General features: G+C 48.2%; 1 protein-coding gene across 3 annotated transcripts in view; it reads right to left on the reverse strand.

The window, feature by feature from the left end:
- The window catches only part of SPTBN1 (spectrin beta, non-erythrocytic 1), a 243,782-nt gene that overhangs the window by 39,434 nt on the left and 187,251 nt on the right, over nucleotides 1-17,097 (reverse strand). For all 3 annotated transcript variants that reach the window (XM_079968376.1, XM_079968374.1, XM_079968375.1), the window contains 9 exons: nucleotides 15,910-16,780; nucleotides 15,662-15,799; nucleotides 12,353-13,109; nucleotides 10,959-11,161; nucleotides 7,350-7,440; nucleotides 3,540-3,686; nucleotides 2,489-2,752; nucleotides 1,189-1,413; nucleotides 796-885 (listed from right to left, as the gene is read on the reverse strand). In XM_079968376.1, coding sequence (XP_079824502.1) covers nucleotides 796-885; nucleotides 1,189-1,413; nucleotides 2,489-2,752; nucleotides 3,540-3,686; nucleotides 7,350-7,440; nucleotides 10,959-11,161; nucleotides 12,353-13,109; nucleotides 15,662-15,799; nucleotides 15,910-16,780 — 2,786 coding nt within the window. The remainder of the gene's footprint in view (nucleotides 1-795; nucleotides 886-1,188; nucleotides 1,414-2,488; nucleotides 2,753-3,539; nucleotides 3,687-7,349; nucleotides 7,441-10,958; nucleotides 11,162-12,352; nucleotides 13,110-15,661; nucleotides 15,800-15,909; nucleotides 16,781-17,097) is intronic.

The raw sequence follows: 17,097 nt of genomic DNA on the forward strand, positions 1-17,097 counted from the left end.
AAAAACAGGATGGCGACCCCAGGTTGGGAAACTCTGATTTAATAGAGCACAAGATGTGTGTTGGGACCACAGACTTGTTATTTATATTTGAACACCGTCTTTCCACATAAATGGCGCCAAGGTGCCATCCCATGAGTTTCAACATCCACTGTCCATGGCAGTAGAGTCCGCATGCAGGAAAACCCAATGACAAACGTAACCTATAGAGCAGGTTGTTTTAATCGGATTTCTTTACCCTGGCCTTTTGACACCTGAAATGTATGTTTTTAGGACCCACCCTCCTTCTGTGACTCTAATTTGTTTTAACTGTTTTTAATTCTGAATTTTAAATTGTTGCCACCAGCCCTGGGACCTGTTGGTGAGGGGTGGGTAATACACTTGATCACAGCCACCATCATCCATCCTGGAGGGACATTGGGAAGAGAGGATTCAACTTCTGGCATTGCCATTGATGTCTTAGGTGCGATCTGGGTGATATCTCTGTACCACTGGTTTCACAATCTGTAAAAAGGGCACAACACTTCTGCCAAATCTGACCCCAATGCAAAGTGTACACTAAAGACTAGGAGGTAGGGGTAGGGAGATTTCAAAAATGACAAATGTGCTTTCTGGGCTCTACTTGTGTGTTTGTGGGTCAAAGTGATACAAGTAATTCTTTTCGTCTGTCCACCTGCTCTACTTTGTTGGGTGATCCCTAGTATTATGAGAGAAAGCATTCCTAAAGGCCTCCCTTGATCGTCTGCCCATTTGGGAATCACTGTACTACTTTGGATCCAGGCAGGTTTAGCCACTTACCTGATTCTTCTTAATGAGCAACTGTACAGTCTGGAGGTTGTGCCCGTGATCTGTCGATGTGGCAATGGGCATCCTCTCTCCAACCCACAACTAGAGGGAGGGAAATAAGATGGCAAAGTAACTCAATGGCATATCCACGGGAAATGAAGGGTAACAGGCAGACCCAACCATTGCAGCTAGTAGCCCCTGGTGATCTTATCCTCTATGAATCTCATCTCCTTTTAACTTGGTGGGTGCAAATTATGTGCTGCATAAAGAAGAACTTGCTTCTGTCTGCCCTGAATCTCCCGCCACTCAATTTCATTGGATGAAATCAGGTTCCATTACTATGGGAGAAGCTTCTCTCTATCTGCATTCTCAGCAAGTGGACCTTGGAAGAACTTTGAAACTCACAATTTCATCCTCCACATCCCGGTTGAACTGGTGGATCTCCTTGGAGGCCAGCAGATGGGCCTTCCTCTCGGTCAAGGGTTCCAGCAGCTCCACAAACTTCTTCTCCACGATGAAGCGTTTGCTGTCAACTTCGTCGGCACTCTTGCCCTCCTGGCTCAGCGCCTGGGCCTGGCTCTGCAGCTCCTCAATCTCTTTCTTACGGACGTCCATTTGGTTCTCAAGCATCTAAAATGGCAGGGAGAGGAATATACATGTTCACTAGCCATTCTCTTCCAGTGCGATGCTGCTGCTGCAGCAGCAGCCTTCCCCAACCTGATGCTCTTTGGAAGTTGTTTGACTCCAGCTTCCATCAGTCCCAATCAACTTGTGGAGCTGTGAAGGAGTGTAGCCCAAAACATCAAGAGGGCACCTGGTGGGAGAAGGTTGTACTACTAGGAAAGTGTGTTGTTGTTATAATAAATTAAAAAATTGTACAGTAGCACCTTAGAGACCAACTAAGTTTGTTCTGGGTATAAGCTTTCGTGTGCATGCATACTTCTTCAGATACCTGTTGTTGTTATGTTACGTATTCTGTGTTTCAATTTCGTATTTTAATGTTGCAACCTGCATTGAGACCTTAGGGTGAAGGGCAAGTAAATAGGTAATAATAATAATAATAATAATAATAATAATAATAATAATAATAATATTTATTTATATCCTGCCCTCCCCAGCTGAATTCGGGCTCAGAGCGGCTAACAACAGTAAAATAATACATTCTAAAATCATTTCATTATAAAATCAGTTTAAATCAAATTAATGGCAACCATTGGGCTATAGTTCTGTGAGGATTGCCAAAGGAGGGGTTCAGGCTGTGCCCTGACCAAAGGCCTTGTGAAACAGCTCTGTCTTGCAGGCCCTGTGGAAAGATGTCAAGACCAACAGGACCCTAGTCTCTTGTGACAGAGCATTCCACCAGATTGGGGCCACAGCCGAAAAAGCCCTGGCTCTGGTTGAGGCCACCCTAACCTCCCTGTGGCCTGGGACCTCCAAGATGTTTTTGTTTGAAGACCGTAAGGTCCTCCGTGGGAGAGGCGGTCCCGTAGGTATGAGGTATTAATAATAATAATAATAATAATAATAATAATAATAATAATAATAATGCTTCAAGAGTGAGGGATTTCAGCCACCTTGGGTGCTCGGTGTTTGGAAAGGCAGTTGTGTAATTTTAATTTTAGAAACAAGGAAATGCATATATTCATATCTTTCTCTATCTCCAACCACCTCTCCTCGCTGAAAGAAGCTGCTCCGATCACTTCACCTGTTGCTTCTTCAGCAGAATATTGACGCTGGTGAGGTCCTTGCCATAGTCGTCTGACTGAATCTGGCTTTCCAGGCCATTCAGCCACTTATCCAAGTCAGCACAGCTCTGGGTGAACAGCTCAGCCTTGTTGGCATCAAAAAGCCGCTGGGCTTTCGTCTGGGTGGTGCTTTCAAGCACTTCCCACATATGGTGCAGATTCGTCAGCTTCTCTTTCACGATTCCCTCCGTTTCGGGTTTCTCAGCGATGAGCTGCATCCCTTCCTGCAAACCAAGAGAAACCCTTTAAGCTTTGTGGGTTAGAACAGCCTGGGGACCAGAAACAAGTGAATGTTCTTTCTTTCTTTTCTGTATAACTAAGGGTATGTTTTGCTACTTGAAATTAAAAACCAGTTTTTTAAAAAATAACATGAATCAGCTGTTACCTCGCTGATTCAAAGAGCAGATTTGTGAAGCAGGTAGACGTCATTCTCTCCACATTAATGGCTGGAGGGAAAGCTGAGAGCACAGCTGTTCTGCGGTGACTAAGGGGATTCCTGGCTGGGATGAGACTTCAGCCAAGGACTTTAAAGCCCAAAGCTGGCATTCTTTTCTTACTAAATCAGCTAGGCCTCTCCACAGCCTGGAAACATCCCTGAGTATAGTAGCCTGGCTCCTACATATGCATGAAAACACCAGCCTTTAGCTGCCCAGGTGAAAAACAGAGCTCACTGTCACTGCTCTCACAAGGTAACCGCAGGCAAGTCGGTACGGTGAGGATTTCAAAACACTTTGTGCACAACAGAAGAAATTGTACAAATTCACAGCGCCGCCTCGACACATTCAGGAGGAATTCTTATGCCACATCAAACTAATATTAACCCAAAGGCTTGGCAGTCAAAATGGCGCTGTGTCTCCAAAGCCAAATGCTCTGAAGCATAAAATGAGCATTTAAAAACAAACAAACAAACAAACAAACAAACAAACAAACAAACAAACAGCAGGCACCTCAGAGACAGTTCCTTGGACATCTTGTGGGCTTTCACACAGCTTTTCCCCCACACGCGCTCACCTTTTCAATTTTGTCAAGCCATTCTTTGTTGGAACCAAGCTCTGCCATGAAGGCCTGGTGTTTCAACCATTTGCTGTGCAGGTTCCTTGCTTCATCGTAAGACATGTCCTGCGCTGTAAGCATCTTCTCATTAATCCAGAGCGACAGCTGTGGGGGGGAAGGGGAGAAAAAGAAGAGGGGTATTTTTTGTGTTGTGGCTGCGGATGCCTCAGGGGTGGCTCCTCCAACCATATAAACCTCCCCTCCTCTAAGAAGAATATGATTTGTTCCCATCATTCTTGTTGCTCTGAGTGGAAATGGAATGACAGAATGCAGCGACCTTCCTTGGGTGTTACGCCTCTCCTGCGATGGAGAGTTGGGGATAAGCATGGCGACTCTGCTACCTCTGTTGAACCGCCATCTCTGTCTCCACCATCCTCCTTGTGTTGGAGGGTGAACGTTTGCAGTGGGTCATCTTATCCACTCGTATAGGTTCTCTGCATAATTTGGGTTCCTTGGTGTTATTGGAACACAGCTTCCATCCTCCCTGGCCACTGGCTATCTTTGCCAGGGATGGTGTGAGTTGTAATCCATAAACACCTGGGGACCCAAGGATGATTAAAACTCGTCAGATTCCCCAGGATGCTAAACTGGTGGGCAACCTACACAGGTAGAGTAGTCTCCCCACTGCAGACATTGGCTGCATATGTATTATACATCTGAAGCACATTTAGGAAGAGTCTGCTTGATCAGGATAATGGCCCATTCTGTCTTCATAGTGACCAACAAATTGCCAACGGGAAGCCCAAAAGTAGGCCCCGAGTGCAACAGCACTCTTACCACTTCTGATGCCCAACAACTGATACCCAGAGGCATGTTGCCCCTAACAGTGAAGGTAGAACATAACCAGTCTTGGTGAAGGCTGGAGTAGGTAATACTAGGTGGACCAGTGGCTTGACCCAATGTAAGACGGTCTACACATTTACTAGCATTCAGCACAAGATGTATTGGGCATCCTTACATTAGGTTCAATATAAGAAAGCCAGAGCTCTTGAAGAATGTTTGGATTTGATATCCCGCTTTGTCACTACCCGAAGGAGTCTCAAAGCGGCTAACATTCTCCTTTCCTTTCCTCCCCCACAACAAACACTCTGTGAGGTGAGTTGGGCTGAGAGACTTCAGAGAAGTGTGACTGGCCCAAGGTCACCCAGCAGCTGCATGTGGAGGAGCGAGGAAGCGAATCTGGTTCACCAGATTACGAGTCTACCGCTCTTAACCACTACACCACACTGGCTCTTGCCTTTGCCTGGGGCTGCTGACCACCTGCTATTGCCAGCGAACCTAGCCCAGATCAGAAGATCCCAAACCCGTTGGCTGTTCTTCCCGTTTAAGGTTAAGGAAAGCATGTGGCGTGTTTAGAAAAAGCTGTGTGCTTTGCATCTCTCCAGCCAACTGCCCCAACAGGAAAATATGTGCACAGTTTGCTGCTTGCAGCAGAAGCCTCCCACACAGAGAGGACCTTGCCTAAGGCGGGCAGAGCAGAGCAGGATGGTGAGCCCAGCCGCCCCTGGCTTTGGCCGACAAAGGGCATTTTTCATTCATTCACGAACATTTGCAAAGGTCACTTCATAAAAGGCTTGTTAAGGGCGGCAATAAAAGGGGAAATGTTCCGGAATTAGAAGAATCTGCCTTTCAGAGGAAGATAACAAAGAGGCCTGTTCATGGACCAAAGAGTTTCCTGCTGGGGCCTCTGTCCCCAGGGCAACAACATGTTCCTACTGGGTGCCATATTATCCTGACCTATGGAAAGATGCTTTCTCAGGCTCCTGTCCTGGAACATCATGTAAGAGCATAGGAAGCTCACACTAAGTCAGGCCACTGGCTCAGCTAGCTTAGTGCAGTCTATGCTGACTGACAGTGGCTCTTCGAGGTTGCAGGCAGATGTCACAGACTGGCTGGATGCCAAGGAGCGGTGGGAGGTGCCCGCTGGGGAACCCCCAAGGGAACCCCCAGGGGAAGAAAGCTCAGAGCTAGGGGATTGGTGGTGGGATGACGATGAGTGACCAGAGGGAGAAGGTGTTGGAAGCTGAAGAGGTAATAGGGTTTAGTGAGCAGGAAGAGGCTGTGGCAGAGGGCAGTTCAGACTCGGAGGCAGAAGCAGAGGTTGAAGAGGAGAGGGGCCAAGAGGAAGAGGCAGGCTGGTGGAGAAGCCAGGCTGTCTCCCCCATCCGCTTGGTCTCCCAGAACCCAAAAAGGTATGAAGAGGGAGGAGCAAAGACAGACAAGGTGTCTCAGTCTCAGATTGCTTGGGAAGGAACTGGGGGACTAGGTGACTTAAGAGAGCTGTGGGAAGACAAGAGACCTTCCTTGTTGGGGCAAGATCTATCAGGAAGACTTGCTGTGCTCTCTAGGCCTGAGCCGTTGTGTTTCTTTGAACAAAGCCTTAACTTCACAGGCGCCTTATGATTTATTGCTGGCCTGCTCCCAACACCTGCCCTGACAGCAGGAGACATTATCAGCTCGACTGGGAGATGCCATGGATTGAACCATTCCTTCTCTTCTACCCTTTGCCCCGTCTGTCCCAGGCTCTGAAAGGTCTGGACGACTCGTATTCTACAATCACAGAGAGCTGCCTCATGCTATTACACCCAGCCTGCACTGTCAACTCTCAGCAGGAGGCAGCTGTCAAGATCTCAGACAGATTAAAGCCTTTCCCAGCCCCACCCTGGGAAAGATGTGTGGGGCGCAATGGGGAGGGTGGGATTTCCTTGCAGCCCTCTGGCTTATTGGGGCTGCTTCTCATGAAAAATCTCTAGTTTCTGGGCAACGCACCAAGAAAACGCTCTTCAATCTGAATGAAAAATGCATGTGGATTTTCTTAACAAAGTGAAACAATATGAAGCTAGTCACCTGTGGACTTTGCATTCTGCCATATACAGGTTTCTTTTCCATGAACATAGCGGGGTTTGGGGGGATTCACATTAGATCATGTCCATCTGGGAATTTTTGTTTTACCCTTTCCCACCTAATCTCCAAGATCAAGTCCACAGAGTGGACAATATCCCATTTTTAAAAATAAAAAGAGACATTTCTTTAACCGCTAACGAAAAGGGTAGGCAGGGAAATTCTCTAATAACTGGCTGCCATGAGAGGGTAGGTAATCAATTGCCTATATGGTGCTGGAGGAGACTCTTGAGAGTCCCATGGACTGCAAGAAGATCAAACTGATCCATTCTGAAGGAAATCAGCCCTGAGTGCTCACTGGAAGGACAGATCGTGAAGCTGTGGCTCCAATACTTTGGCCACCTCATGAGAAGAGAAGACTCCCTGGAAAAGACCCTGATGTTGGGAAAGATGGAGGGCACAAGGAGAAGGGGACGGCAGAGGACGAGATGGTTGGACAGTGTTCTCGAAGCTACCAGCATGAGTTTGACCAAACTGCGGGAGGCAGTGGAAGACAGGAGTGCCTGGCGTGCTCTGGTCCATGGGGTCACGAAGAGGCGGACACGACTAAACAAGTAAACAACAACACCTAATCTCCAGGATCAAGTCCACAGGGTGGACATTTTTAAAAATAAAAAGAGACAAAATTTATTTAACCGCTAACGAAAAAGGTAGGTGGGGAAATTCTCTAATAACTGGCTGCCATTAGAAGGTAGGTAATCAATTGCTTCAGGGATGACGCCTCTTATCTATTATAAGTTAATGGATCAGAGATGAAAGACAAATGGAAACCCAAAGAGAAAAAGCGTGATTCTAAGCCAACTTTGTTCAAGGAGAAAATGAGGGGCCTTTTTTGCCAAATATTCTTTTCCCTCAAAAAAACCATACCTCTTGGCAATCCTGAAGAAACTTTTGAAGATCTCTGTTGTCTTTTAATCTCATCAGAAGCTCGCTGGCCCCCTCCCGGTTCTTCTTATGCCTGTTGAAAACAAAAACAAGGAAGGAACTTCTTAAATGTGGAAACTCTGGAGGACTTTTGTGGTTTTGATTATTATACGCTGCCTGAATGGAAGCTCTGTTGCAGCTCTGAGCATATCTCCCAATCTTTTGGACTCTCCAAACATCCTCTAATCGGGGACAACACTCCTTGAAAAGAAGGACACAATGGCAGGCCTCAGAACTTTTCCCACACGCAACAGAATGAAGCAAAGCATTATGGAGAGTTGTCCGTCCAGAATAATGCAAGAGACATCAACAAAGGATGGGGCTTTGTGTTTAAGGTCTGTTCTGGGGAGGGGCAGCAGTTTGCAGAACTATGGATGCTGGAAAAATGAGATACATATTTCCTAAAAAAAATTCCTATACTCCTTAAGAGAGATAGCAGTTTGAAACGTTACTAATAGAGCTGTAGTTTTTGGGCAGCCAAAACACTTTCCCCTCAGAAAGGAGCTGAGTGGGGGGCACAACTGAGTAGGAGACATGTCCTCACAGCAGTTTCCTGTCCTTTGAAACCAGAATTGGAGGGGGTTGTTTTATTATTTATATGCCACCCACCTGACTGCGTTGCCCCAGCCACTCTGGGCAGCTTCCAACAAAATATAAAAACGCCAGAAAACATCAAACACTAGAAAATTCCCTGTACAAGAAAGCTCACAAAGCTCACCTTGCAAAACCAAACACACCCAGAAACACATACATATCCAGCCTCAGGTATTCTAGACCAGGGGTGTCCAACTCCCAAGTGACCGCGATCTACTCACAGAGTTATAAACTGGCAGTGATCTATCCCCCTTTTTTGGGGTCCAGGTCAAAGTTGAGCTTTTTTTTAGGGAGGAGGAAAGCCCCGCTTTTGCAGGGTGCAGGGCAAAATTTCTGAGCTTTTTTTAGGGGAGCCAAAGTTATTGAGCTTCTTTGGGGGGAGACAGTGATCTACCAGTGATCTACCACAGACGTCCAATGATCTACCTGTTGGACGTGCCTGTTCTAGACATTTCGGACTACAACTCCTCTCTTCCCTATTCAGCCTGTGAAAATGGGGAAGAGTGTTCCCAAGAGGCACATTGCAGTCTCCAACATCAGAAGGTTCACAGACGTTATTCTACTAGTAATAACCCTGCCCTGTATATCCATATTATTACTGCTACACTGCAATTGAAGACATGTTGAGCCCCAGAGGGTATCGTGTCTAACTAAGGCTGCCTTCTCAATTCTGGTGAGATTTGAACCCGGGACTCTGTGATTTGCAGCTTCCTCTCTTGGCAACACCGGCTCTTGTTGTATGTGCAGGAAGTGAAGCAAGCCAGGCAGAGAGATGGTACCTAGCGAGCAGGAATTTGAAACCAGCCCCTTTCCCTGTTCAAGGCTCCAAAACTCTCACCTGCTGCACTGTAATGGCATTTCACTTCTAGAAAGAAAATATGAGGTCCATGTGGTTACACACGCTCCTTTTTTGTAGGGGAAGAGAACATTGGATTGTAAAACCATGCTGGTTACAGACAGTGGTCATGCTGTTTCCGGTACACCATTTGAGCTATATTGGATTTAGCCACAGAGACTGGGCCAGCTTCCCCTGCGCTAATCAAATTAGGATTTCTCTCCTGTTGCACAGGGCAAAAATTGGTCCAACTTTTATTTTTTATTTTAACCACATTAAAGTTAACATGCTTTGACCAAACTTGAAGCCTCTTTCTGATCCCATTACACATTACGAGGCTTTCTCACAGAAGACAAGTTTTCCTCAAAGGCTCTTTAATAAGTCACTGCTATGACTCAGCACCCCATAAACTTACTTTTACCAAGGCCAGCTCCAGCGGTTTCTATAATCCCTAAAGAAAGTAACAGCCTTAAGATTGCCCTGCAGGTGATTAGCCTTATGTAAGCGGAGGCTGTGGTTTTAAAAAAGAAAAACATCCATAAAAATGTGTCGTTGTTTCCCCCCAAAAAGCTTAATGTCTTTCCAGACGCAGTCACAACATTAAAACGAGCAACCTGTAGAAGATTTGTGCTCCTTCGCAGGAGAAGTTGGTCGTCCCCTATCCAGAGGCAACCCACAGTGGTATCTTTCAGGTGTTGCTGAACTACAACTCCCATCATCCCCAGTCATTGGCAATGCTAGCCGAGACTGATGGGAGTTGGGGTCCAAAATGTCTGGAGGGCACTAAGTTGGCAAAGGTTGGTGTGGCAAGCTTTGTGAGTCTCCCTTTCCTTCTGGTTTCCTCATTTTGGCAGCCATTTTGTGAGGGAGAAACACGGGTGGGTAGTTGACAGAGGAAGGTGTCTTATACCATCTCATCGAGCACCGGCAACTCCAAGAGCACAAGAAGAGCTTTGCCAGATCAATCCAGAGGCCCCTCTAGTGAAGCCATCCCACAACCAACAGGATATGCCTATGGGAAGCCCACAACCTGAGAGGAGTTGCACTTCCACTTGTAATCAAAAGTAACCAGTATTCAGAGGCGTGTCACCCCTGATCTGGGGCAGCAGCTATCCAAGGTTAGGGGTTGAAAAATTCAGGCCTAGCAGCTGAATCTGGCCCTCTGGGCCTCTGTCTGACTTTCAGAACACTGCCCAGACCACACTGCTCACTGGCTCACCCCGTGTTTTTTGCCTGGCTGGAATATGTCCTTGAAATCTGACCCCCCCCCCCTAGATTTCAGCATGTGTAGGAACTAGCCCACTGCCAAAAGGTAAATGTTTTCACTTGTTCTGCTGCCTTCTGTCTCTGGCGCCCCTCCTCATAGGACAGGTGGCCCTCAAGCAGCTGCCCAGAAGGGAATGAGGCCCTTGGGCTCTTCATCCCTACTCTAAACGAAGATGCCCAAGGAAGAACCTCGGATGTTCTCCGTGCAGACATGTGCTTTTGCCACTCAAGTGATGAGGCGCGGCAGCTGACATCCCAGAGTGCTGCAGGCTCAAGGGCCAATGTCAACCCTTCGTCCTGCTGTGTCTCTCACACTTCCATCTGACAGCGGTTAACAGACAGCGCTGTGGCTGCATGGGTGTGTGTGTGCACTGCTCCTAAGTCTAGACAGACTTGGCAGGGACAGTCGGTGCATGAGATGTGTTGGGTGCAATTATGAGGTGGCGTTGATAGCATCTGTCAACACCTCCCATTACAATTAGCGGTCCTGAAGCAACGGCTTATGCGCCAAGAAGGTCGGCTGCTCACGGTGCAATCTGAGAACCTTTCATAGCCAATATTTTCTAGAACAACCCAAGCAGCCTTATAAAGGGCATGTGTACCTGCTGCCCTTGGGTAGCTGCCAGGGTCACAGCACCATATCAGGGTGTTCAGCTGGCATTCGCCCTGGACTTCCCTTGAGGGAAGGTCTGGCCTGGTAACACTGGTCAAGTAAAACTGGATAGCCATAGTTTAATTGTGCACTGGATAGATCCACTTCTGGATATAAAGTCGCATGTACATTTTGTAAAAACAGGCAAACACAAATAAGAAAATGGGGAGCCCAAGACTCACTAAATATTCTCAGCAAAGTCTACCTGTCATCAATGGAGTCCACTTTCTCTTGGATCTTGTCAGAGTTGATGTTGCCATCGCTAACCAGTCTCCTTCCGGTCTCTACAACTGCGTTGATCTTCTCCTCGTTGGCATCCATTGTGGTCATGAAATCCTCCTGTTTTTTAATTGCAGCTTCTGCCCCCTCCAAAGTGGTGGGCATTTCAGTGTGTGCCAAAACATATTCCTGTAATGATTAAAACAGCTATAGTGAAGCCTTTCCAACGGTGACTCTGTTGGCACAAATATCACTTCTGTGAATTCTCTATTGTATGCCAAGGGAGCAGCACAACACCTCCTGGAAAACTATTCAAATCTGTGTTGAGCCCAGAGTGGGCAAGTCATCTTCACATATTTATGGGGTATGTTAGAGCATTCACAAAAGCATGCCACGTATCACTGTTTACATTCAGATGCTCTATTCCCAATCCTCCAGACCACAGTTTAGAGATGACTGGGAACGAGTGTCAAACTCAAACTTCCCCTCCTTCTTCCCCTTTCTCCACTCTTTGTCCTGTCTTTTTAGAAGACTTCCTGATTCCCTTAAACCATGGTTTGCTATTAAGTCTGAACCATCAAACCGTGGTTTGAGTGATCCTTCCAAACCAGAACTGGAAATCAGAACCAAACTGCGGTTTGCTAGGTTCACTCAAACCACAGTCTAGTGACTGAAACTTCATGGCAAACTATGGTCTGAGAAACCAGGACATCTTCTATTAAGGCATGCCAGAGAGGGAAGGGGCAGGGAAGGAGCCTGAACCATGGTCTGGAGAATGCAGCCAACAGATCAACTTGAGAAGATGAATTTGTAAGAAAATGGTTCTGTGAAGCAGCTCTTGAGGACCAATTAGGAAACTGCTTCCTGAGTTTTCTGAGCTCTACACCATGGGCCCAGATTCCAAATTAGTTTTGCTGGTACCAAAACATATGTGCTGCTCATAGCTGTCAACGTTTCCCTTTTTTTAAGGGAAATTCCCTTATTCCAAATAGGATTCCTTGCAAGAAAAGGGAAAAGTTGACAGCTATGGTGCTGCTACGAGGAAATAACTTACAGTGGAAGGTTAGATCCGGGATTTAAACCTCTTTCAGACACCATGCATGGCAAATAGGCCCCAGATTTGCTCATAGCACATGACTGTCCTGACCTTTGACAGGCTAGACAGATAGTACATAGAAGCCTAGGGCCTTACACTGAGTCCATCTAACTCAGCATTGTCCACTTGACCGGCAGCAGCTGTCTGGGGTTTCAGGCAGGGGACATTCCCGGCCTTGACTGGGAATACAGGAAATGAACCTGGACCCTTCTGCCTGCAAAGCAATGTTCCACCCATGAGCTATGGACCTCCCCACTCCCCTTCTTAACATGACACCCACTCACCTGGTTGTTAAGGAAGGCTTCTGCTTGCTTTGTGTCTCTGAGGAACAGCTGATAGGCATGGGACTGGGAGAGAAGGTTCTGCCGGTTTTCCCACATCTTGTGCAGCTCGTTCCATCCGGTGTCCAAGGCCTGCAGGCGCTGGTGCAGGAACATGTACTGAGCATCCGTCTGCCCTTGGGTCACCATCTCGCCCATGTCTCTCATCTTCTGATAGTCCTCTTCGTAATTGTCGATCTCGTTCTTGATGTTATCGTGCTGTGTGAGTAGCTTCTCGGCTTCCGTCAGCGTGTTCGGCATGTCTTCCGAGGCAATGGCCGTCTGGGTGCGGGACAGCCAAGACTGGAAGTCGTCCAGGTCGCGCAGAAACTGCTGCAGCTTGCTGGCCTCCCCAAGGGACTCTTCGCGGTTCTTCAAGGTCGTCTTCATCTCTTCCCAAACGTCGTTGATTTCGGCGAGCCTCGACAGGATGGCCCGAGCTTGGTCGGGGTGCTCCGATTCCAACTTTTCGGCTTCTTTCTGCAGGTCGCTTAACTTGGCCTCGATGGCGACCAAATCACGCTCCATCCCGGTCAGCTTCCTCTGAAGAGCGATAACGCCGGCCAGATCATTCCCAAGCTCTTGGGTGGATTCAATGACCTTTGTCTTCTCCCTGATCCACGACTTGGTTTCGTTGCATTCAAGGTGGTAGTTCTGGATACTGAGGGCTGAGAGCAGGGCCTCTTTCTTCACATCAACGAGCTCTCTGAACTGGCTCCACCTTGTACAGAGAAACACAGGAGGTAAGATGGAGAAACATAACATTTATCACGGCTCCTCCTTCCCAATCTGCCAGATGTGCTCTTTAGTATATGAGGTACCTCTGCTCCCTCAGCTCGCAAGTAAGTTTAAAGACACCCAGTACGAGTTGTTGATCGGTGAACTGTAAGTCATGTTCTTATTGTGTACTGGGCCACAGTATTACTGCTAGAGTATCTGAATAAAGAAAATAACTAACAATTCTTGGAAGAGTCTCAGGCGGACCCTTTTCCTCATTTTGATTTTGGAACTTTGCTCCCCCACTTTAATGGCTGTAATTCTAAACAACCTGAAGCAGTTAAGACAGGGGTCAGCAACCTAAGGCCAATGAGCCACAAGCGGCCCACAGGGGGTCGTTTAACCAGCCCACAAGCTGCCCCCAAACTGAGCTGCCCGCTTGGCAAGCCCCCGCACACTGCACTAAACTGGCGCAGCGTGGGGACTCGCTTCTGCGTCACTGGAAAATCGCAGGCGCGCGTGCTCATGTGTGCGCACGTTCCAGCCCACAGAGGAATCTCCGTTGCAGTGAACCGGGCCAAGCAAGGTAAACCTTGCCGACGCCTGAGTTAAGATTAAGTGGTAGAGTGGTACCTCGGGTTACAAACGCTTCAGGTTACATACGCTTCAGGTTACAGACTCCGCTAACCCAGAAATAGTACCTCGGGTTAAGAACTTTGCTTCAGGATGAGAACAGAAATCGTGCTCCGGCGGCGCGGCAGCAGCAGGAGGCCCCATTAGCTAAAGTGGTGCTTCAGGTTAAGAACAGTTTCAGGTTAAGAACGGACCTCCAGAACGAATTAAGTACTTGGCCCGAGGTAGCACCGTATATAAATCTCTTTCCACTTACGAGGTTTTCAGCCATTTTGGGTCCATGGCTCCCTTGACCAACTACATTCTTTCTGCGGCACCCCCGTGGGGCTCAATAGTCCGGTTATGTCACCCCTTGCCAGCAGAGCCAGCAACCCATCACCCTTTTTTGAACACCCTCGTGGAGGGTTCCCTCTTCTCTCCCATCTCCTTGGAAGTCCTCCGGGCAGCTGCAGTTGCTGCCCCTGGTCTTTGAGCTTCTCCTCCACCCTAAAAAGAGGTGCCTCGTCCCACTGCCCCACAGGGGCCTGGGAAGCACCCCCTGGCCAGCCTCAGAGGCACCATTCACCTGGGGAGCTTGCAGCCAGCGCTGCTGCAACAAACAGCTGTGAAAGCCTTGGGGAGGCTGAGACACGAGAGGGCATCTGAGGAGGGAGGGAAGGAAAGAGGGATAGAGGCCAGTGTTGCCTGCGGCACCCCTTATCATCATTCAAGGCACCGCAGGGTGCTATGGCACACTGGTTGAAAACCACTAGCTTATAGACTTTGCAGGGACTTTTCATAATGAAACTGGAACCCATTTACACAAAATACAGGAGGTTAAAAAAGATATACAGTGGTACCTCTAGTAACGAACTTAATTTGTTCCGGAGGTCCGTTCTTAACCTGAAACTGTTCTTAACTAGAGGTGTGCTTTTGCCAATGGGGCCTCTTGCTGCCTCTGCGCCGCCAGCACACGATTTCCGTTCTCATTCTGGGGCAAAGTTCACAACTTGAGGTAACTCTTCCAGGTTAGCGGAGTTTGTAACCTGAAGCATTTGTAACCTGAGGCATTTCTAACTCGAGGTACCACTGTATATGTATTTGCATAATAATAATATTTATATATTAAATAAGCATATGTATATAGAACTGTAATTGTTGATTCTTATGGTGTTATAATGTGCCTTTCTTTTCCCCACCCACATTTTTACTATTTATGTTGTTGTTTAAAACATAATAAAATAATAATAAATCTGTACAGTAAATAAATAAATTTCTCATCTTGATCTGCAAGAGCAAATCCAGTTAAGCAACACAAAATCTGTCACGGATGCTTTAGGTGAGATTCCTGCATCGCAGGGGGCTGGGCTAGGTTTGGGGGTCCCTTCCAACTCTACAGTGCTATGATTCTATGAAATGGGGTGCAGACCACTACAAAATGACATCAGATCTACGGGGGTTGGTTCCTAATGCTGCCCCACATAAAAGGCAGGAAAGAACCAGTACTGCATTCATCCCTGAATCCACTGTCAGGGAACTGACATCGGAGCGAGAGGTGGAGGCCAGGCTCCAAAGCGATGCAGGAGAGGGGACCAGCAGGGGGGAAGGAATTCAGCGTAACACCAGTAGAGAAGAGAGGGAGATGGAGGAAGTGGAGGCAGGGCTCCAAGACCCTTCACCAGAGCCTAGTGGGGAGAGCGCTGACACGCCTCTGCCTTCCCCTTACTTGAGCAGACGAGTTCCGCGCAGGGAAAGTAGGAGGAGACTTGGCGTCAAACAGCTCTTATGCTGGAAGAGCTTCAAGAAACGCCCACTGACGGATTCTGCAAGCGACTGACCGGCCACGGAGTGTGGGCTGTCAGCCAAGGCATGGTTAGCCAGGCAATCTAACCGAAACTGAAGGCAACTTACGCACAAGTAACCCCTTACAACCATTACACCCACCTTGTGTTGAGTTTATCTTGCTGCGCCTTGATCTCCTTCTCGCCCGGATGGCCATTGTGGATTAGCTGCCTCGCAATCTGGTTCACCACAGCAACCCGTGACGCCTGATTGTTCATTTCCGGCTCTAAGCTTTCAAATCTAGAGAGGGGGTAAAAAGAAGAAAAGGAAGCATGAGCAGAGCGCTGACAACTAAGCAGTATCAGGCGCTGAGCTGCAATTACCCGACGAAGCCCATCTCAGCCTCTCACCTGTGCTGGATCACCTCCAAGTCTTCCAGTTTCTCAGGGATCTCCATGTTGATCAGCCACTGTTCCTTCTCGTCGATCCAAAGCTCACAGGCATCCGCTTCGCTGAGCATCTTGTACAGGGCCAAGGTGTCCTGCAGGGCCTGTTTACGAAGCCGCGTGAGCTCCGCAACCTCCTTGTACCTTTCTTCCATTCCGGACAGCCTGCTCTGCACGTCTGTCGATTCCGCGTGCTCCCGCGGCAAGGCCCCGGCCTGTTCGTGCAGGGAATCCATGATGGACCTGTAGCTTGCGATCTCCTCCGCCACGTCTTTGTGTTTCTTCACCAAGGACTGAGTGGAATACTCGTCGTGGCCCACGTCGCTGCTGGAGACAATCTTGAGGATGTCCAACATCCACGCGTCGATATCGTCGGCGTCTGCCTGGAACTGGTGGAGGAGGGAAGCTTCTTCCAGTCGCTTCTTCCGGATGGTGGAGAGCTGCTCCAGATTGACCCACTGGTTCTTGATGTCTGCGATCCTCTCTCTGATCTTCTCCGACCCAAAGTGGTCCTCGGCTATCATGTCCTCCCCTTCCTTGATGGCCTGTTGGAAGTGGCTGCTCCGACCGCTCATCTCGTCCTCAAACGCCTTATGCTTGCTGAGAAGGCGGACGATGCTGGTCAAGTCTTTTCCGTAATCGTCCGACGACAAGATCTGCTCTTTTTCCCTTATCCAGCCCTCCTCTTCAGCCATCTCCCAGAAGAACTTCCAGAGGCGCCGGGACTCTTCCAAGCGAGCTCGACGCTCAGCCGCTAACTGACACAGCTCCTGGTAGCAGAACTCCATGTGAGCTACTCGGTCTCGGATAACTTGCGGGTCGCAAGGCTTGTAACCTGTTGGTAGGCACAAGAGGCATATGGAAAGTCAAACTGCAGAGCAGGCCAAATTATATTCAGCAGCTGATGTTAAGATAATGCGTGTGCTCATGGGCGCTGAGGACCAAACAGATTCACTTTAACAGATGCAATCTTCTGGGATGCCTTACATGTCGAGGCAATTCAGACTGCTGGGACGTGTTTGGAGACCCCACTCATCGTTCTTCTGCCAGCAAGAAGCGCACAAACAGGTCCAAACCCACCCATCCCACACTACATCTGTCATTATCCTGCACCTTTCACGCAGGTGCTCCTATATCCCCACCCTGCCTCGC

The sequence above is a fragment of the Podarcis cretensis genome (assembly GCF_951804945.1).
Source record: "Podarcis cretensis genome assembly, chromosome: 3".
NCBI classification, from domain to species: domain Eukaryota; kingdom Metazoa; phylum Chordata; class Lepidosauria; order Squamata; family Lacertidae; genus Podarcis; species Podarcis cretensis.